Here is a 26,838-nt window from a genome sequence, read left to right on the forward strand (position 1 = left end):
TAAAAAATTTGGAAGAAATGCAATATAGGAGATTACACCATATTTCCAGATAGGTAATGGAAAGTTACTCAGCATTTCAAAACTCTCAGCATCATTGGCTTTGACTGCATAACAACGACTTAACCTGGATAGTATACCACTTTCTGAAATAAGAAATCTGGGTGAACTTGATCTGTAGCACAGATAGTGTCCATATCCATAGGCCTGGGCTTGGGTTACAGTTTATTATTTGGGCTCCTCCAACAGGCAAAGACAGAATGAAGGCCTTGCCTGGATTGGTAGATTGACAGATGATTCCCATTTTTATGTGTGTGCACTTGGTCTCCAGAGGGCTAGGCTTGGCTATCAGTGAAAAGGTTGAATCCAGACTGTCTCCATCTTCCCTCCATGTGAGAAAAATCACACCAATGAGTCCTTTAGCTATTATATTTCTCAGAGGATAAAAACAGGAAAGCTTTCTGAATGACTTTGCCTGGCCTTAGAACTTGATACTTGAAACTTCATTTTTACTGTTATCCTCACCATCTGGGCATTGAGTTCAAATACAGCTTGGACTGATTTCATTGGTTTATCTGGTGTTAGATTTAAAAAAGAGTTTTGTCCTCGGCAGACCCTGTTTCTTAACATTAAACCCTTATTTGTTTTTCTCTTGATTAGGGTAAAATTCTCAACAGGAAAGGATGCTGTCCTATTTGCACTGAAAGTAAGTTTATTCCTTCGAAATTGTGCTATTAATATTTGTTTTGCATTTTATAGTGCAACAAGAAAAATGGTGGTGTAAGTTTTCCGCACATTTCATTTCTATGGGTATAGGATGGGATCATCCCAGCTCCCTACAGACACTTTAAATGAATTGTAATCCTTTCACAAAGGCACAGTTGAGGCAAATGTAGATGTTTCCATCGGAATTTCTTGCTCTGAGAAATTTAGAAGATAAATGGTCTGATGAGATTTTAAGAAGGACCAGATAAGTTAATGTGCATTTTACCTGCTAATAGCATTTACAGTCAGAGCTGCTAAGATAATGATAGCCGGTAAAACCAAACATTGTACGTAAGCTAGGAGGGCTTTTCCTGCTATCATTGTACAGCCAAACAGCTGCACTTAACTTCCTCTCCCCTCACCCCCACCCCTACCTCTTCACCACTTCACCTGGGCACATCCAAAATGGCTGTTGGCAAAGATAAAACCAGAGGTCCTTGGGCTGGCAATGGTTTCGCCATCCTGCTATTTTTAACTGAGTTCTTGAGAGTTCTCTCTAACGTGGCCTATTCTGAAAGCTGTCTGAGACTATACTACTAATCACACAGAGCCTAGCAACAGATTTAATGTCATCCACACATGTAGACATATGCCTCGATGTCTTAGAAAATTACATTTTAGTCCTCCCCCAACTCATATGGTTTTGAGATAGCTTTCTGAAGTGTTTCATTGAAAGAGGAGTATTAGTAAAATGTCGCTGTCAAATTAGTTCCCATGTATGATAAGCAGGATTACCAAAGCAATGAAATCTATTAGAAAGTATTTTATGAGCCAGCCAGGCTTCGAGCAGCAGGCTTGATAACAGTTGAAAGCAGCTTTCATGTCGGAACAGGTTTGTTTATTCCACTTGTCTAAAATCAGAGTATATTTTTCTAGGAGTTATCCTGGCTCATTTTTTGGACAATAGATATATAGATTCATTATATACATATGTATACACGTATGTATATAACTTTTTTATATATTATATGTAATATACACATATATATTACTATTTTTTGAGACAGAATTATTAAGCAATTATATATTATACACTAGATAAAAGTGCTGGTTGAATTAATGAAAATTAAATTGTAGATTTAATAAAAGAAATGTTTTTATAGATAATGCAGTACGCAAAATAACTCGAAGGAGGCCAACTAAGTATAAGTTAGCGGAGTCCAGGAATTAATGCAGGAAGAAGAATTCACTATGATTAACACACCAGTTGATCGCAAAACATGTGTATAAACGATTACATTTAATCATCTTCCCAGAGGCCCTCTGAGGAAACTTTGTTTATGGATGGTTTGGAGGCAGCTTCCAGCTGAATTCCTTTCTGGATGAACAGAGTAGAGTCTAAATTGATGAAGTTTTCCTCTGTATCCACGTCAATGGAGATATTTGCATTTCCCTAGAAAGTAGGTCTTAGTTGAAGCAGAGACAGACTTCAAAGGAACTCCTAAGATTTTCTAGCTAACTCTTTCAATTTGCATGAGCACAGATAGGTTACATCTGCCAATCGCACTGCTGTCAGCCAGAACCACTGCTTATCAACTTAATAAAAAATATGGCTAGTCTTGTACAGAAACAACCTAAATCTTGAGTTACCTGACTTTATGTTACAAGAATCAAGAAGGTAATTACTGAGATAGTTGAGAGAAAAGCTGCATTCCATTATTAGTTTATCCACTATGGGCTAGCCTTGCCATATCCAGAATACTGGTGACTTATCAGAAAAAAAAAAGAAGAATATAAGGATGGGCATGATGAAATCAAACCAAGTTTATAACTGGTCATATTAAATATTGTGTTGTGTGAAACATGTGAATGAGCCCATGACTTCTGTCACTGAGATAGGCAATTGGCAAGGGAGAGAGCCGCCCAGCTGGAGGGGCAGCTGGGAGACAACTGACTCTGTGCACCTGCATCCAGCAGGTCAGCGCAGGAAAGAGCCCAGGCATGTGGTTCTCAGTCCAAATCTAAATGATATCATCAGATGGCTATTTCTCAATTTCCTTCGGTGTTCTTTCCATCTGTTGACTCTCTCTTGCTCTCCCGCAGTTCTTCCATCAATGCTGTAAAACACATTCCATTTGGCAAGGTTTATTTGTTCAGGCTGAGTTAAAAGATGGGATGACTTCCAATTTTTTTTAAGCAATGCCCAGATTTTCATAATGCATTCAGGTAGGCTAATTCTGATGTCCTTTAGCTACAACCTGAAGACCTCCTATTTTGAAATTTCTTTGTCACTGTATCCAGGATCCAGAACAAACCTTTGGACTCATTTTTTCCTTCTCTGTTGATTATGAAAGCTCATGTGATAGATGGGTTTCTAGAGCAGATAAATGAAGGTTGAAGTACAAACTAAGGCTAGTGTTTTCTAAAACCAGAAAAATGACTGATTTCTATCGTAGTCAAACAAAATCACACACGTACACATGCACTCCATTAGTTACTGTAGAGTTTTCAGCCTCAGTATTATATAGTTTGTCTAGATAATTCTTCATTATGGGGGCTGTCCTGTGCATTGTATGATGTTTAGCAGCATCTCTGGTCTCTACCAACTAAAAGACAGTATCCCTCCATTCCCCAAGATTGTGACAATCAAAAATGTCTCCAAACATTGCCAAATGTCCCCGGTGGGGCCAAATCACCCCTGGATGAGAACCGTTGGTACTCCAAACAGGGGTAACAGCATGGGTGAATGCAGAAATAAACACTGGTGGTACTAGTAGCAGTAACTTAGTCTAAACACACAGTGATTAGACGAAGGAGGAGAGTAAGGTGAGGTTGCTGTTCTGCTGGTGTAGAAAATGACAGACCAGAAGCTTCTGGATTTAATTGAATGTGTTTCTGTGTTTTCACTGCTTAAAACAATTATAAAGGCATAATTATATCTTGACTGATTGAAAGTCACCATCTTTGCTTTAATTGCTGAAAGCTAGAAATAAATTTGTAGCCATCTCTAATGGCATGCAGTTTTGAGCAATAAGCTTATGCCTGACTTCATTTATCTGTCCACCCTTATGTCTTTTGAATCATTTAGTATGCATGCCTGTAAGCTACTTCCAATTCTTTTTTGGAAGGAAGCAAGAATAAATGCTTAGATACATATGTACATACATATATAAATGAAATGGATTGATTACAAAGCTTCAAATACTCTAAAACTTACCTTGATTATCAGTAGTAGTTACTTGAGTGTCACGTTATTTTCAGCAGTGGTGACATTGCATTGTCTGTTTCTAAAATCCCACAGAATCCCTGCCTTGTTGACTAGATTAGTCTGTCTAGGTAGTTTGGGGACTTTCTAAGACCTCTGGAAGCAATGGCAAAGAGGAAACTTGGAGCAAATGTGTAGAACGTTTTTAAAGGTCTCTTTTTGCAATAGTCAGTGATAATAGTAATTTACAATTCGGTAGGTAAGAAGCAATAATTGAGGTGCAAAATTGTTGTACTCCCCATAGTGGGGCTGTCTTTGTAGGGTTGATCTGAAAGGGAAATGATGATTCTAACAAAATTGGGGAAAAAATTCCTCTTAAAATCAGACCTGAAGGAAATATGAAAAGCATTGCTGTCTTTTAATAACATGGGACTTTCTTTCTCCCTTTCCAACTGAAAAGAATTAAATTTGGTTTGGATGATTTATTTAAAATAAAATATTTGAAGTGAGCTAAACAAACTTTATAAAGCTTTCATGCGAGTGTTGTTTCTTGCCAAAGTATGAGCTATGGCCTAAAGCGAGTCTCACTTTGCCTGGGCTGCACGTCACCGGACTGTGAGCTAGGTGCCAAGAAGGCCACTGTCTGTTGTGCCTGTAGCACTTGCTTTATGTGAAATGTTATCTTACTGTGTGTTGGCAAACAGTAGGTGGAATCTTGACCTAACCCCCCAACAGAGACCTGAAATCAGATAAACTCTTTGCTGGCAGAATGTCTGTTTTCTTACATGGAAATCATACTTGGTGGCAAAGTTTTCACTGATAAGAGAGGAGTGTGTGTGTGTGTGTGTGTGTGTGTAGATAGAGGGAGAGAGGAAGAGGGGAGACAGGGAGAGAGAGAGGTTGACTGTATGAGAGAATTTAGTCTCTTATGCATCTGTAAGACCAGAGGCAACCAAAGGCAGCCCACAAGTAGATGCCCAGCCCCAGGTCTCGTAGATTCATTATGCTGTGCCTGTAGCTACATCATACCTAACCATCAGCATCCCAACCTAAAAGGAGAGTTCATGATTACATAACACAGAGGCGGGGAGAGTGTACTGAGCACAGATGTGCATTTAATTGAAATAACCTCAACTACATATCCCACAAGTAACAGGAAATATCAGATTTCAGCAACTCAAGGTGTGAGGAGGCTCACGGTTGCCAGGTGACTTTTTAAACCCCCGAAGAGTTAGTTTCCAGCTGTGTGCAGCATTGGTGTGCCTGCTCCCCAAGAGGGCCCCTGCCCGCGGCGTGCACCCATCACGGGCACTGCGGAATTGTCCTAGCTGGTTTTGGCACATCTTACTTCAGTCACTGGGCACGCCTACAGGTATCTCCAATTAAAGAGTAGCTGTAGGAGGGAGACTACAACAACAACTTAATGAAACAGTGACCTTGGGGCCCATTTTATGAGAAATCACCACTGACAGAGGTTCCGCAAATTAGTAATTCTGTGTTTGAGCAAGTTTTCTGGCCTCCGAGACTGTAAGCAACTCCAGGTCCCTTAACACCAAGAGTCTGTCCTTAACTCAGGAAAGCAAGGAAATTTGAAACTGGAGCTCAAGATGCTTGTAGAATAAGAATTTGTGGTGTTGACTTTAGCCCTGCCAAGGAGGTGTTAAGCTCAGTGGCCACTGAAGTTTCTGCTCAAGCATCTGGAGTTGGGTCTGTCACTTCTCCTGAGGCCCGACTAGCAGACAGGGGTGGCAAATAAAATCCAACTGTACCACACATGGTGGCTAGGAAATCACACGCAGGCAGGAACCGCATTGGAAGGGGTATGAGGAAATCAGTTTGTTTTCTGTTTTATATGCTGCTCTGTTCTAAGGGATACTGTTACTTTAAATTTCCTGGCTATAAATTGTGCAGAGTTGAAGGAGGAGCCTGAGGTTATCAGGAGTCATCCTTTATCCACCGCCTATTGTCGGCTCTTACAGGGTGTTAGTACTCAATAAGTTCTGACTGTTTAGTTAACAATCATCATCTTTGTCTTCATCATCATCAAATAACAGTAAGGCAATAATTGCAACAGCAGTGGCAGCAGCAAGCAGCTAATATTCATTTGTATCTGCTAAGTGTCTAAACACTGTTGTGGGCTATCTCATGTGGTCTCATTTGATCCTCATAGGCATCTTGAGGTCAAGTAATGTTATTAGTTCCCTCTTACAGCTGAGGGAACTGAGACTTAGCGGTTAAGAAGGATGCCCAAGGCAAGTGGTGGAGCCTGAATTCTGACAAGGAAGTCTGGCCCCAGGGTCTGGGCTGGAATTTCTAGCATTGACTTCTTTGTCAGATTGTCCAGTTTGATAACCAGCCGCAGTTAGGAAGGGAGGAGAAGGTCTGGAGGACTTCGCAACTGCTAGAGGTTGGCGATTAGAGAAGGACGTTAGGAGGAGTTTCCAATTTAATAGCGTTTCCCCCGACCCCGCCCAGGAAGAACTGTAGACTCAAAGGTTCAGTCTTTCATCCACCTGGCAACACCTCCACCTTTCTGCCTGCGGCAGAGCAGCGATAGTTGGGATGCTCTGTGCTCACTGATGAATCAAACTTTCTTGGTTTTCTACGTCCACTCACTTTTCCAAGTATTTTTTTTTCTTTTTAAAGATTGGCACCTGAGCTAACAACTGTTGCCAATCTTTTTTTTTTTTTTTCTGCTTTTCCCCAAACTACCCCAGTACATAGTTGTATATTTTAGTTGTGGGTCCTTCTAGTTGTGGCATGCGGGACGCTGCCTCATCGTGGTCTGATGAGCCATGCCATGTCCACGCCCAGGATCTGAACCAGCAAAACCCTGGGCTGCTGAAGCAGAGTGCGCGAATTTAACCACTTGGCCATGGGGCTGGCCCCTTTCCAGGTATTTTCTCCTTCTGGCAACTCAAGGTTGAGATAGTTCCAGTGGTAAGAGAAGATCTCCCCAAATTGCCTTACAACATTAAAATATATATAGTTTTAAACTTGAAGTAACTGTGTATAATTTCTACCAGGAGTAAGAAAGAGCAAAGTTGCTCTGCCACTCAAGCTCATCACCATTTTAGCATCATGAAATTGTATAAATGAATGAACCTTAACTATGAGGTCAACCCTCCCACTTCTCAGGTGAGGAAACTGAAGCTTATGGTAGAGCTGGGATGAGAACCTTTCTTTTTTTTAACCTCCTATCCAGTATTACTCTATAATATCATATGGCCTCTCTGGATGTTTGCTTGGGAAAGATTTTTGTTTTCTGGATTTTTGTCTTTTTGATGAGGAAGATTGTCGCTGAGTTAACATCTGTGCCAATCCTCCCCTATTTTGTATGTGGGACGCCACCCGCAGCATGGCTTGACAAGCAGCGTGTAAGTCCGTGCCTGGGATCTGAACCTGTGAACCCCAGGGTGCTGAAGTGTGCGAACTTCACCACTACGCCATTGGGCCCGCCCTGGGACAGTTATTTTTAATATAGATATTCCACTATTAAATCATTCAATGAAAAGTTACTTCCTTGTCTAATTTTGAAAGAATATAGTTTGTACATAAAGAGATTAATAAATTCATTATTAGACACCTGGTACATCTAGCCAAGGTGGCCATCTTGAATCTCAAGAAAGATGCAAATACTCAGTTTTAACGGAAAGAACTTATAACCAAAATCCCTTAGCAATGGTTCGCCTAAAATACAGTGACATGACGAAACACACAATACAAACCTCAAACTCTGGAACTGAAAAGTACACTTTCTGGAAAATACTGTATAATAAATTACACATTACTGTATGCAAAGTTGAGGTAGATTTATTCCTCTCTGGAGGTCACATCTCCTATGAGCAAAATAAGAGCAACGAAAGTTGCTACTTCTGCCGCCACTGCAGTTACGGTTGCTCCCATTACCAGCAGTCATTTATCGAGTGTGAGTCCCTGTCAGACATTGTGATGAATGCTCTCCATGCATTCTGTCGTCTAATCCTCACACTGATCCATGAAGTGGAAGCTATTGTTATCCCCACTTTACAAATGAGAGAGCTGAGGGTCTGCGAAATTGAATAGGGGCGGTCCATTGTTACCCTGGTCCATGAGACTCCAAAGCCAAACTTTTCGCCACTATTCTACCATCTCTATCGACTATATTTGTATTCGCTTTGGAGCTTTACCTCCAATTATATATGACGTTTGCCAATTTCTTTCCTCTATTCACGACCACAGGCTTCATTTGAAAGTAGTTGCATTTGCTCACCCTTTTAAAACCTTATCTACGTTTATGAGGTCACTTAACCTCTTCAGTCTCTTGAGTTACAATACTTGAGTTCCAAATTTCCCTGGGAGTTTGGAGAAATAACCCATCAGCTGCACTCTGTAGCTCCCTTCGATGTGAAGTTCATTTAATGAATACTATCCTTCTTTCTCCTTGTCACAGCCTCCTTCTTGGTTAATACTCTCTGCCCCCAACCATCGTTCTACTCCTCTGCTCTGCCCTTTCATTTTTCTTAGTACAAGCATCTGTTCTCCTTTTGCTTTTTGCCTTTTCATCCTGTGATCTCACAGCTCTGCCTCCAGTACCCCTTCTGTAGTTGCTCTCTCATTCTGGTTTCTGATTTGTCCAAACTTCAAGTTTCTTAACATGTATCTTCTTGACAAGATGCTAATATGGTGGATCTCAGCTTCTAATCTTTTTGGAGAGCACATTCTTCTTTCAAAGTACTGCATTTGAATTGTATTAACAATAGCTACCTTGATTCTCCAAATTATCTGGATCGGGAGTTGCACGGAGGGATTAATCGTTCTTTCCATCCCCTCCCTATCTGTTGACTGAGTTCTGGCACCCCCGTAATCCCAGCTGCACAGGTTTTGAGCCTTACTGTTATTTCTCATACTTTTGGCATTTCTCTCCCATGTTGCTAATCAGTCATCAAGTCGGTTGATTGTCTTTTTGTGTTGTTTTTCTGATAAATAATTTCCTTCCCATTCCCATGGCAGCCAGACCTTCATCCTATTGCCTGCAACTACCCTCTGTCTTTTCTCCTGCAGCCCTTTCTGCGTGCTGCTGTCAGAAACCCAAACCTGGCTTTCACAGAAACCTATACCAGTTTCCTTCACTGATCTCTCACAGAGTTTCCCAGAGTTTGTTTTATAAAACACTAGTGCTGAGCGATGGTAATGAGTAATATTTTCAAAACAAGCTTCAAGATTAAATACATTAGGGAAATGCTGGGTCAAGTAAACTTAAATGTGTTTGTTTACTCCAGAATTCTCAGAGCCCTTTCTCTGCCAATGTGCAGGGTAAACTTGCAGGAGGGTGATGGAGTATAAAGTACCTCCCGAACTAATTTGAGCTGCAGAGCTTTTTTTATTTCTACTTATTTTGGCAGAGCAACAGGCAGGATTGATGTTTCATAGGAAACACGTTAAGAAATGTTGGTTCTTGGGAATATATTTAAACTTCTCAGGCTGGCAATAAATCTCAGGCCAATTTATTTAGACAACTTGGGTGTCTCCCATCTCCCAAAGCAACTTCCCACTTGGGTCAGCTCGGTCTCCTGGTCCTCTTGTGTAAGCTGCCTTCTTTCCTATGGCTATGACTTTATTAACATTCTTCTTTTGACCGAGCCAGCTTACTCCATTCTAGTCCCAAATCTACATTTTATATGACTTTTATAGACAAACTCAACTCACATTGCCTTTTCAACAAATCTGCATTTTATATGTGTTTTACAGTCTTATCCAACGCTATTTTAGCCAGGGCTGGGTATCTATTTGCTGGATTTGCATAGCGTTTATAATAAAAAAAATGAATCATAACCACTCTGAGTATCGATTATGTTCCCAGCGGTTTTACAACGCTATTCTTGTCTTTATAGCCACCCTGCAAGGTAGCTGTTCTTAGACCCACATTATAGGTGAACAAACTGAGAGTTAGGTAGTTGGTTTGCACAGGATTTTGTCATCATTAAGTGGAAAGACTGAGATTCAAACCCAAGACTCTCTTCAAAGCAACAGCCTTAATGTTTGCAAAGCTCTAAGGTGGCTTTGAAGCTGGAAGCTAGGTTACCTGGGAGATGTGGAACCCACCTCTTCAGCTCAGGTGCACAGCTCTCTTCATTGATAAATAACAATTTCTAGTTTAAAGAGAGCAGACATTTTAAGGTCAGAGCTTGGATGACAAGAGTGACAAAAATGCATCGTCTATCACCAGTTTGTATTAACACTTGGTGAGTTTCTAGCATCCTGGAAGGTGCCCTGGAGAACATGGATAAAAAGCTGATACAGACCCTGAGTTTAGAAATTTGTAATGTAGTTGGGGAGATGAACTATAAACACATTAAATAAGAGAACCATGTGATTAACCATAGTTAACTTCTAGATAGGTGGTTTTAAACTGAAGGTCATGGACTCCTAGGAGGTCGTTGATCGGTTTTGGAACAGGGTGTCTATGAACCTCTACATTTTAGTGGATACACTCATGTGCCTTGGAAGGAAGAGTGTCTACACATTCCTTCAGATTCCCAAAGAGCTCTGTGATTCCAGGTAGTTAACAACAACAGTTGCACAGGATGCCGTGGTATAGGGTGTGAGAGGAAGCATCAAGTCATGATGGGTAAGGCACTGGCCTCAGAGCTGCAGAGACCGAGTTGGACTCTGTCTTTACTGCTGGTGGTTGGCTGACCATGGGCAACATGGCAACCTCTCCAGATTCATTGCTAATAAATTATGGTAATAATATACAGTGTGCAGGGGAGTAGTGAAGATTAAAGGAGACAGTGAAAATATGGAAAACATCTGGCACGGTACCTGGCACAAACTAGTCACTTTAGACTAGTCACCTTGGCTTTTGCTAAGTTGATTAGTTTCCTATCACTGCTGTAACAAATTTCTACAAAAGTGGTGGCCCAAAATGATACAAGTTTATTATCTTACATATTCTGGAGGTTAGAAGTCTGGAATGGGTCTGAATGGGCCAAAACAGGTGTTGGCAGGGCTGAGTTCCTTCTGGAAGCTCAAGGGGAGAACCATTTTCTTGCCTTGTTCAGCTTCTAGAGGCTGCCCACATTCCTCAGCTTGAGGCCACTTTTCATCTTCAAAGCCAGCACTGGTGACCTGAGTCCTTCTCCTGCTGCATCACTGGGACACTCAGGCTCCTGCCTTCCTCTTTCACTTGTAAGGACCCTGGTAATAATATTCATCCTGCTGAGGTTATCCAGAATAATCTCCTCATCTCAAACTGACTTAGCAACCTTAATTCCATCTGCAGCCTTAATTCCTCGTTCTGAGAGCATTAATTAATTATCCAATGAATCAATTGACTGAGCGAAATTCTGTCGATAACCTGCTACATGCCAGTCATTATATGTGCCTGTTTTAGTAAGTTTAGTGTGACCAGTTTATTTTTTTCACTAAAATATATTCTATAATTAATTAACCTATTCATTCAACAGATATTTATTGATACCTAATATACATTGTACCAGGCATTGCTGTGAGTAACGCAAAGATGAATCCATTTATCATATATGTAGTATATATTATATATATATATATATATATATATATATATATCCTCTCCAATATAAAAAACAGTGTGCTTATATAACTATAAGCTAGGATAGCAGTTGATTTGTCATAAGTGTGCTATGGGTTTGGTGACCATATTTTTAACCCCCAAAGTGAAAAACGTAGTGTATCTATAGGGTAGAGTATTTGAAATTAAGACTGTCCTGGAAAATCTGAGTGATATGGTTAGTTTTGCTTTTGGGGTTCAAAGGAAAGAGAAGTGATTTTGGCTGATGTATCAGGGAAATTGTTATGAGGAGTTGACATTTGAGCCAAGAGCTGAATGGTCCCTGTGCTGTGACCTGTGAGGTGTGGGGTACACATAGGCCATTGTAGGAGCGAAGGTGAGAGATGTGGAAGCGCTGGAAACAGTTGGGGAGGCCCTAGGATGTCAGCCATGGCTTTGAGGGGTAGATTTATTGTAGATTAGATCTTGAAGGTAGGGACTGCTTCCTTTGCTCTCCTGTTTGAAATTGGTGAGTATATGGGGTTGTGGAAAATATGGGAAAGAAATTTACATTTTTTCCTAAGATTTTTTTGTTTTTTAATGTATTTTATTTAATTAATTTTTGGTTTATAACATTATATACAGTTACATTCTTAAGAGTATTCCTACTCAACTTTTTTTTGTATATTAGTTTCCGTTGCCTACTTACCTTTTTTTAAAATCAGTTTCTCATATGTAGATTTGTAAGTATACCTGACGGATTATAGATCAGCGGAAAGAGACCCACTACCCCTTACTCCACCATGTTCACACAGTAAAGTTAGATTAAGTTCTTGATTGAAGAAGCCAAGGATGTAAAATCTCAAGGGAATCCAGTTGCCCCTTGGTGGAGCATCCGTTGGCCCTGAGGTCTCCTGAGGGCAACAGCTGTCAAGGACACCTCTGAGTGAGGCCAGGGCCTCCTGTGTGGTGGAGAAGTTCCATTCTGACTGGGTCACATACAGCCTTTTATATTGGAAGCTTGCATCTTGTTCAGGAAGAGCCTAGACCAACAGCATGTGGGCTTGTGTTAAGGGCAGTGTTTCTAATCCCAGTCTTTCCTGGTTCTTGACCCAAACTTGCCATCATCACAAGCCTTACCCACCTGGGGTTCCCAGGAGCCCCAGCATGACCCAGTGACCCCAGAGTCCCACAGGGTCTGTTTCCCTGCAGTTTGTGTGGAGAAAAATTTAAAGTCATGGTTTTTATTTGAAAGACCTTCTCATGGTTTGAACACTTCTCTGGAAATGTGCCTATCTGTGTGGTGGTGTGGTACGATGAGTTGTAGAGACCGCTCTCTTTGCTGAAGTGATGGAATGAGGATGAAAGTCACTTTCTATGTTTTCAAAGTGATTTTAATGACTGGGGAAATCTTGTGATATGTTAAGTGAAGAGGAAATAAAATTTCATGTACAGGATAACCTAAACTATGTTAAAACACACAAAAACACATAAACACTGGTTATTTCTTGGTGGGGGAACCATGAGTGATACTTTCTTTTCTTCCCTATGCTTTGCTGCTTTTGTTTTGTTGTGTTTTGAGGGAACGAGGGTAGAGCCCACTCAATTTCTCTTATTTTCTTCTTTATAACACAGAGTTGCATAATTTTCCCTTAATTTTCTCTGACGGCTGTTTTGAGAACAATCACTGCTCTCAGAAGGAAGGCATTTTATCAGAATAAATACACCCATGGCAGAAAAAATGTCCCTGATGAGGTTAAGAGAAAAGCATTGGAACTACATTTTCAGAAGTGGCCTGACTCTCTTAATTCTCATAGCAATCTTATTAAAGTATATAACATCAAAGTGATATGTTTTAATCCAGTACTTTTCATTTTTTAAAACAAATATTCTTATTCCCAAAGTTTACATAGCCATTGTAAATAATGAAATGTAAATGTAAATAATAATGTAAAAACACATAAACAAGAAAGAGGAAAATAAATATCATCCGTAATTCCATGACTTAAGAGAAAAAAAACAACTCTTAATATTTGGGTTTATATACTTCTAATCTTTTTTCCTATGCCTAGAGATTTGTGTACATATATTGAAAACAAACCAAAACAAGAATGACATCTGATGATTTGACTTGAAGGACTATGAAAAAATTACCACCAACGGTAAATTGGCATCTTTCTCTCTATCCTCTGACTTACACATACTCAAGCAAAGTTAGTTACAGAGTGATCTGTTTCTTTAGTTCCAGTGTCACTCCAAACTTTCCAGAAAAGTGTGACTGGACATCTGCGCATCTTGGACTGCAGCACACTTCACTGGGTCTGCTGGAAAAAAATGAGATGAGGATACAATGCTGATTTTTGTCCCCTAAATGTTCCTCTAGCCTTTTTCTTTTCAGTTAGGCAGATTTTTGTGACCCTAAGATTCTCATTTTCAATCATTTTCTGGTGCACGTGTTCGCTGCTCCTACAGGATCTGGCAGGGGGACCTTGAGGTGCCAGGAAGAAGGGCCAAGGTTTCAAAATTATTTTAGTTTGTAATACAAATGTCCCCATATGCAACACATAATTCTCAGGCATCTTCCTAGTCATGAAATTTTGTTGGCCTCTTCGATATTGCTGTTACACAGAAAAAACATCCCGCTCTCCAGACCCTTTTCTTCCACAAGTTAGGGCCTCTTGAAAAATCTCTCTCCTGACAGCCCTGTTCACACATGATTTCCCTTGCCTGGTCTCTGTGGATGTCCCTTGCTGCTTCCCACCCAGCTATGACTAAGCTCTGGCTTCCCCAGGGCCACTATGGGCAGTATATTTTCTGTTGCTTCTTTGAGGATTTGCTTTGTCACATACTTGCCCTTGTCTATAGGTCCCTACATCTTGGCTCTTAAAAACAAGATATAACAAGAACAAAAACAAAAACAGAAAAGAATAAGGAAGAAAGAAAAAGTATTACGCATGGTTCTGTCACCAAGAAATAACCACAGTTTACAATTTTAGTGTGTGTGTGTTTGTGTATTTGTTTTAACACAGTTAAGATTATCCTGTATATAGAATTTTATTTCCTTTTTTTTTCATTTAATGTGTCCTAAGCATTTCCTCGATCATGGACATTATTCACAAACTTTTTCAATTACTAGATTATAATTTGTTTTATGGATTTACTACCACATGCTTAGCTGTTCGTGTAATGTTAAAAGACAATCCATTTTCTTCTTATGTATCCATGATCAATAGGCACGTAGAACAGTGCTAGGGTAGGTAGTGAATTCTTGGTAGATGTTAGCTATTTCTGTTTTTATTAATGATAGTCGTGATGCATTTGTTGTCAGAGCATCAGGAGAAGTTGTGGGTTGTCTCCGGTGCAGGGAGGCAATAGCCACTGCGGACTCTGGGCATTCCCTGTGCCTGTCCCCAGCTGGGAGAGGATTCCTGAGGAGGCTGGCTTCAGCTCCTTCAGTATTGCATTGGCCTTTTCAAGCTGAGGTCCATCTGTTATAAGCTCAAAAGGTCAAAAGCCTTGATCGGTTCTGGGTATTCTTGCTGAGTATGAGGAGTTAGGAACTCTGGGAAAGCCCTTCTCTTGAATTTGGTTCATCTGGTGGTCAGGTTAACATTCAGTCCCTTTGTGGCACATGGTAGTATCAACTCTGAACTATAATTCTCCTGATGTCACTCAAGGTGTCCCAAAGAACAGCCTTGCGCCCAGTCATCCACAAAGCACCATTTTCATGCCAGGGAGAGATTTTGTTTGTCAGAATGCGAGAGAAATGTATGATAGGATAGTTTCGAAAGTAATTGCATGGAGAAACGTCTGGAAAATGCAGTATGGGGTGGTAGATAGGTGGCAACACTAGTTGGGGGGATATAGGATCAGGAAGGTGGGAGGGGGGTACAAGGTGAAGCAGTAACATTGCAGTTGCCAGGAAAAAGCAACCAAGAAAAAAACAAGAAAGGAACAGAAATAGAAGGTGAATTCAAATATGGCTGCGCAGCTTTCAGAGCTTGTCTTCCCACCCACTTCTTTCTCCCTCCTCCCTCAAATAGTGTCTTTTATATATTCCTTACAGTATTTGTGCATTAAAACCATCATATATGCCAAAAACTAGCTCTTTTTGAGTCTCTAGCAAATATTAACAAGGAAAGCTAACTTAGACTAAGTAATTAATCTATGAAATTCCAAATACATGTGATTTACATGGAGGCACATGAAATTGACTTATGGAACGACATAATGATCATAACATAAAACAACATTACTCTCCAAACACTTTAGAAATTAAAAGCAAATGTTTGCCTTGGATCCCATTGGTCCTATCAGATCAGTTGGCACATCCTTCCTCTGTCTTGACACTTAATTCTTCCCTTACATATTCAGAGTAGTTACGCATGTGAAATTCTCCTATTTCTTGACCTGTTCTCCTATTGACTGGAAATTGCTCTTTTTATTATAGTTCTTTCATCATTTGGGCTAATTTCTCTAAGTGAATTCCTCATTTCCTGGTTGGTCATGCCTCCTCGAAAACATAAAATATCTTTAAATGGAGAACAAATCAAGGCCAAATTTTGTTTTAAAAAAGAAACAATATTTAACTTTTTAATAAAAACCTTTGAGATGCCCCAAGGTGTGAAACTTGACCTGGGTCTCAAAAGTATTTGAATTAATGATATTTTGAAGTGATGAATTTATTGGAATTTCTTAAATTTACCAAATGATGGGTTTTACAATTTATTTTTTATCTAACTCGATTTTGATACATAGATCAAAATATAGGAACTTTGTATTTCTACAAAACACATAGAGACTATTAACTTGTTTCCTAATGTTATTAAACATGTATCTGTTTGGCAGTTCTATTTAGTTGTCCTTAGTAAGTATACGAGTGTTGAGTATAATACTTCTGTGTAAAACCATGAGTAAAATTTAGAATACCATGTTTCCAAATTTTTTGAATTAGTTAAATGGAAATAATACTAATGTTTTGGTGTATTGTCACTTATGTTGCTGCCTTTAAATAATTAATGAATTAATTTTGTTCTTGATTGTATGGGTTATGAAGTTAGGCCAGCTCTGTTTACAAAATTATCTTAGTCCATTTCTCCATTCCTTACATTAAGACCACAGAAGCTTATTAAGTCTCCAAAATAGAGATGCTTTAAAAATTTAGAGGTGTTGTAAATAACTTTTAAGTATAAAAGCACCAGTAGTATTACATGTCCTTGGATGTTAGGCACAAACTTCTAAAACAACCAAATTTAAAAAAATTTTTTAATTGATTTCACTTAGTGCATCTCTGCTAAGGCCCTCCCTTACCATGGCAGGTGCCCCTTCCAGATTTATGTCAGGGACCCCTGACTTCTCTCTGAATCCTTCGCTTGGTTTATGACCTTGCTTTTGTCTCTCACTCATCCGCAGAGCCCGGCGTTTGCACGGTATTCGGAGATCCCCACTACAACACTTTTGACGGACGGACATTTAACTTTCAGGGGACATGTCAGTACGTTTTGACAAAAGACTGCTCCTCCCCTGCCTCGCCCTTTCAGGTGCTGGTGAAGAACGATGCGCGCAGGACCCGCTCCTTCTCTTGGACCAAGTCGGTGGACCTGGTGCTGGGCGCGAGCATCGTCAGCCTCCAGCAGCACCTGACCGTGCGCTGGAACGGCTCGCGCATCGCGCTACCGTGCCAGGCGCCGCAGTTTCACATCGACCTGGATGGCTACCTCTTGAAAGTGACGACCAAAGCAGGTGGGCTTCCAAGAAGCAAGTGGCTTCTGTGTCCCTCTGGCCCTTCCCTCTACCTCACCAACCTGCACAGCAACACCACCTGAGTGCTCAAGAGCTGTGGCTCCTCCTCCTCTGTGTAGGACAACTCGAAGGCAGAGAAGTGTTCCAACTGCGGGCGTTGCTTCATCTCCACTCACCGGGGCTTTGAAGGGAGATCTTGAAGATGCCACAAAATAGCTGGAGAAATTTGCCCATCGTGGAGCCTTATAATCTGAGGCCAGTCACACTAGTCTTGCAATCTGCCGACATCTAGCATCTTTCCATCCGCATTCCAAAAATAGCACTGTGCTCTCCAAATAACCTCTTTCTCATATTTTGCTGCTGTTTTAGGCCGTTGATGTCCAGCTTGGAATTGTCAGTGTCTCTCCCAGCTCAGCCAGTAATGTGCAGTTTCACATCTGTGGGAAGGAGTATTTCCTTGTTAGTGTCTGTCCAAGAAGGGGGAATCCTCAAAAGTAAACTGCAAATGTGTGGCTGTGAAGATGGGAGTGCAGTGATGGAACCCTGTGACCAGCAGTGCTGTTCATTCTTGACCCTGGGGAGGGATGCTTGCTGAGCTGATGGCTAGAACCATTGGCTCCAGCTGGAGGACACTTAGGAAGTGCTCTGAAAACACTTCTCCCAGCCTTAGGCACATGGAGCTGGCTCCTGAGGCCCTTTCTCACCATCCCATGTTGCCTGAGGCCTGCTGGACTCTGTATTTCCACTCCATGGATAGACACATTCCTCCTAGACCAAACTGTGCATGGATGCCAACAGGTTACTCCTAGGGGTTCAATGAGGCTCAAATCCTTGTCTGTGAGATACTACCTAAGAGAGCTATCTTAGAAGCAGAATTCAATCCTTCATAATCAATCCCAAAGAATGAATTCAACTCATTTACACATTTTATTGTGTCATGTATGGTTCCTTCCATGCTACCTTGGTTAATGCATATTGTTTGTCAGTTGGATATTGGACTGCATGTTTTCCTGGTGTATGCTATTTCTTTAAGCGTCATGCTTAAATCACCATATTTCTTGCTTTTGGCATTGATAAGAATTTAACAATGTAATAGCATCAATTGGGTTCCAGTTTCTTTAGATAATATGGATCCAAAAGAGAAGCATTTGATAGAGCAGGCACTTTTGAGGGACCGTAGAGACCATTCTCTGTTGTACCTTCAGAACCCTGTTAATTGTTTCAATTCAATCCAAAATATATTTGGTAAATTGATTTGAACCTATGGAGTGCCAGCTTAGCTAAGCAAAGGCAGGAAGCCAAGGAGAAGCCCAGGGAATTTTTATTTAGAGAATATAACACGGTTTCTACGAGAATGTTAAATATTAATGTACTGGAACTTTCTGTAAATGGGGAAAGATTCTCATTCTTCACTTTGAAAGTGGCAGATGTGAAGAGCTCTATTCATTCAACTTTAGGGGGATTGGTTCTCCTTTGAAAATTCAGACACCTGTTGTTGTATTCAAATGACATGCCACTCTGCAGAAGTAGGCCTTAGCTCATTCCTTTAAAGGAGGCACTCTTTGTGGCTCCCAGTAAAATGTGCGCAAGATGACCCATTCTTACACAGCACTAATTGGAAGCACCTTGCCTATCTGTCTGCAAGCCAGCTGAACACAATGGATTCCACTGATATGGAAATTATTAGTCAACCACAGCCCAATTCTCCAAGGGACCCTGGATACCTGACGATTGCTAACAGCCTACGAGGTTCAATACCGTTCCACTCACAGCTGGCAATACCTTATGGAATAAGTGTACTCTTTGTAAGGATTCCAATTGTAAAAATGAGCAAAAGGATAAAGCTGCTAAGAAAATAATAATAGATCATAAATACCATAATTAGATTAGTGAATTTAACTGTTCTAGGCCCGGAACTCAGTTTTACAATTTCTTTTGTTTTTCCATCTTTTACCATGATGCAAGTAATTATGTGGCGCCCTTCATACCCAGCTGAATAATTTCCTGCAGTATGCGAAGCACACAAGCTCTCCGCTTCCTATGGAAGAACGGTATTCCTCTGGGCGGTAAACTTGCTTTGAGATTATCCTTTGAATGGAACAATTCCATTTCCAGATAATAGTTTTCCCCACTCCGGTCTACCAATTTCAGTTTGTACTGCCCCTCAGGGATAGTTTCTTTTTATCACCTATTGATTGTCTATTTAAAATACAGCATATCTTTGAATGTTCTTCTTCTATAGATATTTTTTTATTTTATAAGCTCATATGATCAAAGGATACTTTCTTCAAATAACAGCTTAAATCAAGCCTGCAGCTGGAGGATGGGAAATGGGGAGGAAAGAATCTTTGCCCTTGTGGCTTATGGACTCAGCAATTCATGATGGATCATTTGGCAGATGAGCACAGGTGGTCGTGTAGCTTGCCTGGAATTAGGCTGTAGCTGCTTTCCTAATGACAACAGGCATAGGGCAGAGGGCACAGGACGAGGCTTAGTAGCTTGAGAAAGCACTGCCCACCCCACCGCACTCCCCACCCCCACTCTCAGCACTTAGCCAATAATTTAAAAATATTTCCTTTCTGCCATCTGCTCACTTCATCAACTACCTGAAAGAGTTAGGTCAGAGCCACCTAAAAGAATTAACACGTGGGAGTGTGGCTTTTTATTTTACTTTTGGTGGGGTTCTCCACTTGATGAACCTGGACAGTACATATGTATTTATTCCCCCCACCGGGTGTAAAATCTGAACAGAATAACCATGCATTTTGAAGCATCACTACAGTACGTCTGCAGACTTTGCATCTCCTCTCTCCTTTAAGTGAACAACAGCAAAAGCAACAGTAACAACAAAAAGCAAAACAAACAAAAACAGGTACAAAATAAAAGAAAAACAATCCCTCCCCCGCCCCTGCCAAAAACCCCTCAAAACTAGTGGTCTGGAGCCAGGTGACACATTTGAAGGGTGACGAACAAGTTGGTGAAAGATTCCCCGGTGAGAAGGGAAAATTGGACGGTTCTTCCTACAGTGGAAGGAATGTGGCTGCTGCTCACATCCCCAGATGGGACATATGCTTCTGCTTTAGCCTTCCGACTCTGCCAGTTATTTCTACCCAGTTTCCCATGCAGAGAACTGGCAGACTCATCCCAGCTGCAGGAAGCACTAACCCCAGCCCCTCAAACCCTTCCATGATGTTTTCATCTCATAAGATGCCTATTGAAAATATCTTTTGGAAGAGCAATTTCTTCAATTACAGCTTATTAGGTTTTTTTGCCTGTCACTACTGTAATCTACTTTGCATGGATTTTACTCATGTAGAGGGTAAAAAAAAATCATGCAAATGCATATGTATATGATATAGCCTTAGATAAAGGCATCTGTAGTTGTATAAGTCGTCCTTCTACAATATGAAGCCTAGCATTGGTCCATGAAAATCCTCTTAATGTAATAATAACAAAGAAAAGAGGAATAAAAGAGAGTAAATTACAAATTATTCTCTTACTTTAGGGACCATGTTTTAGGAAGGAGATGTAAAGAGTTTTGAGAAGAGTTTACTGAGAAGGCAGTGGGTCTGAATCTTCCCAAGCATCCCTGGACCACCAGTCCATTGCAAAGAAAGAACACAGTGATTGGCTTGTTCACTGTGAGTTGAATTTCCACCAACTCAGTTGTCCAAGGTCTCAGATTTATTAAATCATTGTCAGTAATGATGTTGGAGCTCCTTTGGATGTAAATTCTCAACCATTGTGGCACTTGGAAGAATAGTATTTGCCTGCTGTCTAGGAAGGAAGTTTGTAGTTTGGAAAATTTTGCAACATATAAAATCTTTGGAATTCTGCTCTAAAAGTTAGAGTCTTGAATGAAATTGATTTTCTCTTCTCATTTCTGTTCCTGGGCAGCTGCCTGGCTACAGGCCTGTGAGGTCAAGTTTCTTCTATACCTTAGAGAGCATATTACAAATCATATTATAGTTTGCTTGTCTTTTTAAAGAGTTGTTATTTCAATATTTTAATGAGCACAACATTCACAATTTCTTTGGCTTCGCAAATTCGATGTATCAATTTACAATGTATTAATTCATTCATTCAGCAAGTACATACTATGTGCCAGATAATGTGTTAGATGATAGGATATGAAGAAATATAAATCATTTGATGTGATAGCTGTGGTTGTCAGAGTTGACACCATCTTCTCACAGAGATCCACCCAGGAGGTCAGCCCAGTGTGTGGGTAATCTAACAGCGTGTTCTTTCTCTGATCACATCATTCCCTCACTGTCTTCTCTTCACTAAATTACTCCCAAGAGAGACTTTCTTATGACCTTCTTTCTTGCTTCTTTACCCGACTCTATTTAATTGCTTGTCTGAACCCAGCTTCTTCTGCCAACCAAGAAATCTTCTCTACCATTTGCCTTGGACTAAGCATACTTCCCTTCCTTTTATTTGCCATAGAGTGATTTCCGTATGGGCCTTTCTGTTTATGTCTCGAGAAATCCAGTTTTAGACCACTGGCTTATTCTACTGATAACTCTCCCTAAAGCAGATCTGTAACTCTTTCTTGTGGAAGTTGTGTGGCCTACTCACAGGAATGTTATTTGGCTGGTCTTCTCTCCTCTTGGACCCTGCCCAAACATAGGGAATATTGGCTTTAGAATCTTACTTCTGGGTGTTTCTTACTGTTCTGACATCACTCTAATGTTGCCTTATGCCAATTTTATATCCAGACAAGATCCATTCACTTCCTCCTGCCCTCCCTCCCTCTCCCCCTCCCTCCCCCTCTTCTCCTTTCCCATCACCTTATCCCTCAACTTCTGAGCATCTTCTGAACATTTGTTCATCAGCCTAATCTTGATACTTCGGGAACAAAGGTGGAAGTCTTCTAGGAGGAGAGTCATATTACTCTTTCCAGAGGCTCAGAACAGGCTAAATGAAAGATTAGGTTTTGTCAGAAACCCAAGAGGGTAAGATTAAAGAACACACACATGGGGAGACTTTCTCTTTTTCTGTTAAAAAGAGACTTCCTCTGTGGTTGTCACTCTTAGGAGACAGTGACAGTGAATAAGGAGAAATCCTAGGGAAGAAATGCACATCAACTTATTACAGCTGTTCTCTTAGTGTTCATGCCACAGAACTGGTACCTAGTTCATCCTTTCAGTGGGGGGGCTCAGCTACTGCCAGGATATTACCAGGAGAACAGTAAGAAAAGCTTCCAAGACACACTTGAGACATAAAGAAAATGTCATTTATTCTGGGTTGAACCTCACAATAAAAATAAAAGATAACTAAGAATTTGGATAGACCCTTATTGTTCCTCTCCAAAGGATAGTCATATATACTGTGTAAGGATATATACACTTGGAAATTATTGGTGAATTCAAGAGTGGTTGATCCCCTATTCCTCTCCTTTTCTTCTAGGTTTGGAAATAGCCTGGGATGGAGACAGTTTTGTAGAAGTCATGGCTGCTCCCCATCTGAAAGGCAAACTCTGTGGTCTTTGTGGCAATTACAATGGACATAAGCGTGATGACTTAATTGGTGGAGATGGAAACTTCAAGTTTGATGTGGATGATTTTGCCGAGTCCTGGAGGGTAGAGTCCAATGAATTCTGCAACAGACCCCAGAGAAAACCAGTGCCTGAACTGTGTCAAGGGACAGTGAAGGTGAAGCTCAGAGCCCATCGAGAATGCCAGAAACTCAAATCCTGGGAGTTTCAGACCTGTCACTCATCTGTGGACTATGCCACTTTCTACCGGTAAGTACAGTGTTCTAGGAGATGGGTTTGGGTTACAAAGGATAGACTTGACATTGGAACAGAGTGTATCCAATCTCTTGATGTACAAAACAAGAGCCCCCAAAGCACAGGGTAAATTCTCTTACTTCTTTCTCATCTTGCTGATCTCATCTTGACTCAGTTACATATTATGTCCCAAATTAGGAAATTGCAGGAAGTATTTCAGAGCCATCTCCTGTAGGTAATTCTGGTTTTGTGTCTGCAGGTTCTCTGGGAAGCTGGTGATACCCTAGGACTTTTCTAAGTGTTCCCTTGACTCTGAGATTGAGGGGTGCTTCCCAAATTCTAGCCTAAACCACAGTGGTCTAGAGCAGACGTGAGAATCTCAAATCACTCTGGCCGCCTTTGGGTGTTTGGGTGAGGAAGAGTTCAGGTCTGCCTCATCTTCTAACCCCCCAAAAAATCTGCACGTGGAAAACAAGGCAGGGAAGAAAGGATTCCTTGGATCTGGGCCAAATATGAGACTTTGAGTCCAGAGTCAGAGGAGAGTAGAAACAGGGCTTGAAGATGGAGAAAGGATAAAGAATATCAATTCTACAACCTTTTCCAACTGATTAATTGCCTTCCATAGAAAGCAACTGGTTACAAAGGAGACCTAGATTTGACTTTTGTGCTGCAAGGCTGTATTTGTGAATCAATGAGTTTGGCCTGGTTATACTTCCATTTACTACACAATTCCACGGGTTTGAGAGCTATGGTTGTCTATAAGTTTAACCACCATGGTTGTGGGAGGAAACATGAGATGAACACCACCCAAAAGGCCTTGTTTAAGTGATTTGCCTGTGCCTCTTAAAATGAGAAAACTCCTGTGGTCTGAAGCCACAGAGAAGTTATTTTTACTCTTTAATTCCCACCAGTTTATTTCCCCTAGTCCTCATTAAATGTGATCTTTTTTTTATTTGATCTTTGGACATAAAAGATAAAATTCTATAAAGGCAGTTCAAAATGGGGTGGAAAGAGGACTGTCCCTGTCGTCACAAACCCCTAAACATGGCTGCATCTGCCAAACCATTTGGCTCCAACTCATACATTGAGCTCTCAAGCCATTTGCCTGTTATAATTTGAATTCTCTGGGTTCTCCTCTTTATCCTCCCTGCCCCACCCCCTGGATTGACTCCAGCCTTGTCTATTGAAATGGAAAGATCTTCATGTAAGACTTTGGAGTGAATTAAGCAGCTGGATAGACAAACCATACTTCATTTAGAATCTAAATATCCGTCACTTGCAGTTCTGGTGGGAAGCAGTGGAGCGTAGCAATTAAGAAGATTGTGGTCTCCCAGGGCTAAGCATCTAGCCCAGCTCCACAACTTTGAACAATTATGTAAGCTCTGTAAAGCTCAGTTTGCTTATCTGTGAAGTGGGGATAATAAAAGAAGCTTCCTTGAAGAGCTTTTCTTCAGATTCAGTGGGATTATGAACATAATGTGTGTGCTCAACCCGGGTGCTCAACGTAGTAAGTGCCCTGTCATTGTTGGTGCTATTGTTTCTTCTACTATTAATTAAATGATTAACAGCTATGAGGCCTCTTTTGGAAGCTGCTTACCCCTGTTGATTTGCATTGGACCCTTCTCTGTCTAAAATAGAACAGAAAGAGTGTACTTCTCCCAGGGCCCCAGCAGTCTACACCTTTGGTTTTTATCCCATTTCAAAGGAATGTGTTGAAAACAAAAATTGGAGAGCAGACCCGCAGAGATTAGTCTCTTTTTGCAAATTTCTATTTTTTTCCCCCTTTGGTGATTTATTTCATATTGTGATCCCTGGACTGCAAGCAAGAATATGTTGAACACCTTGGCAGGAGTCGTGAGAAACGACTTTGACATGAACAGAGAGAATCGGAATTGTTAGGTGGCCAGGCAGATGCTCGCCTTCTGCCCTTGAAAGTTGCTATGTGGGGGTCGCTTGTTTGTGTAAGGGTCTTGATGTGCTGACTTGGGCTGACTTGGGGGAGCTTATGAGAACGCTCTTGCCTTCTTTGTACACTGAGGTTGGGAGGATGGGATGTGGTGGGAGGTGAGCTTGTATTCTGCCAAGCATGGCGTAGTGGCAGAGCACCCTTCCGCGGCCAGCTACTCCTTCCTGAAGAGGGAAGAGAGCTCAGGAGGGCAGAGCTGGACAATCTTGCCTGTCATGCACCCTGCTGATGATCTCACTCTCCAACCCAGAGGTGCATCTTCATTGCATTTTTTAGGTGAGGGTGGCCAGTGTTGAGTAGATCCTGGCCTTCTTCCTTTCTTCCAAGCACGCATGTGGCAGGAGAAAGAAAATAAACAAGGTCAACACAGAAAGGTAATTCTATTGTCAGGGGACTTCCAGCAAGGACCAAACCTTAGCAGGCTTTAGGGAGCAATAGACAGAGAATGTGTTGGGTGATAGCAAGCTGGACCCAATCTTAGCTCTACCACATTCCAGCTGTGTGGCTGTAGGAGCCAGCTGAGTTCGGATTCTTTATCTATAGAACAGGTATGACAGTAATGACCCAGTGGAATTGCTCCTCTGAGGACTGAGGTTAATGGGCCAGTGCTGCACTGGCGTGTGGTGGACAGACGATCCTGGCCGTGTGCTGTTGTTCTGTGTCCCTTCCTTTCTATGGAGAATCTTGCCCCCAGCCCAGCCGCTTGTCTTTCTGATGGTTGATATCTTCTCCTACTGTCAACGTAGAGAACTGATTAGATAGATCTTCAGTGATGAATCCGTGGGACAATTTAAAAATGAACCATTTCTCTTTCATGACACTAAATGGGACAGTGTAAGAGAAGACTGCGTTGCAATCCTTTAAAAAAATTTGTTGTTTTTGTCTTATAGGAATAATAAATGTTCATTATACAGCATCTAAATAATATTGAAAAGAATGAAGAAGAAGCTAGCAATTTTGTGACATTCCACACGAATAAATTTTACCTGTATGTTTTATGTCATTGGCAGAGTTTCTAAAATCAACCTGAAACACAGTCATGACCATGGCTGTGAGCTTTTTATGATTTGTTAGGGGACTAAAGAAATTTGCCTTGATATCATGGAAGGTCATATACATAAATTGAGTATGAACCTGATTCTTTTCATTTTCCCTTCATCCTCCAAAGAAATGTCTGTATTTTCCTTTAAGGACAAAGAATAAAGTTGTATAATACACACATGCAGCCTTCTAAGCACCATTTTGTTTGTAACATAGAAGGAGAGAGCAAAGAAGATATTTCTCTGAGGAAACGTTATTTCTCTTAGGTTTCCTTGATCGTATGACAAATTCCACAGGGCAAATCCTATTATTAATATAAGATAGCTCTTCTTATAAGGTCAAAATAATAATTCTAATTCCTCTAAATTACAGTTTACTTTTGAGATGTCTAGGATTTAAAACTCCTATTTTATTTTGGTCTTTTACCCAGTTCCACATCTTTAATAGTAAACTGTCCATTGTCTAAAAACTTGAAAAATTTTGTAATTGAATGAGAAATGACTACAGATTAGCCAGGACTCTTTTTTTTCTTTCTTTTTTGGGAAACTTTTTAAGTTTTGCCAATTTTTTATTCACCAATCAGTTCCATTCATGATGGCCTCATCTGGTGTAAAAATTTAATATTTAATTAAAGTCTTTGTGATCAGCATAGTTTGGTTTAATTAACAAATTGAATATTTTTGGGTACAGAATAATTTGGTTATGAATCACATAAAAATTTTAACTGGCCGCGTTGATAATGTGCGTTAAGTCCTAGTGTTGCTAATTGACTTGTCCTTAAATTAGATAATCCCCTTTGGTAATTGTTTGCATGATCCTTCACTGATGTGTTATGGAGAAGTTCCCAGTAGCTATCGAGGCCAGGTGGTATGCTGTGGAAAAATTAAAGCGAAATTGTTTGGATTATATTTGGATTCAAACATAGGGTCCCTTGAGGG

At 40.7% G+C, this 26,838-nt stretch overlaps 1 protein-coding gene across 8 annotated transcripts in view; it reads left to right on the forward strand.

Annotated features, from left to right (window-relative positions):
- The window catches only part of BMPER (BMP binding endothelial regulator), a 236,397-nt gene that overhangs the window by 143,313 nt on the left and 66,246 nt on the right, over nucleotides 1-26,838 (forward strand). For 5 of the 8 annotated variants that reach the window (XM_070511687.1, XM_070511712.1, XM_014838756.3 and 2 more), the window contains exons 11-13: nucleotides 658-703; nucleotides 16,830-17,159; nucleotides 22,572-22,908. In XM_070511687.1, coding sequence (XP_070367788.1) covers nucleotides 658-703; nucleotides 16,830-17,159; nucleotides 22,572-22,908 — 713 coding nt within the window. The remainder of the gene's footprint in view (nucleotides 1-657; nucleotides 704-16,829; nucleotides 17,160-22,571; nucleotides 22,909-26,838) is intronic. The other 3 variants (XM_070511719.1, XM_070511714.1, XM_070511691.1) reach the window with 2 other exon arrangements.

Source organism: Equus asinus, chromosome 1 (assembly GCF_041296235.1).
Source record: "Equus asinus isolate D_3611 breed Donkey chromosome 1, EquAss-T2T_v2, whole genome shotgun sequence".
Classification (NCBI taxonomy): Eukaryota; Metazoa; Chordata; class Mammalia; order Perissodactyla; family Equidae; genus Equus; species Equus asinus.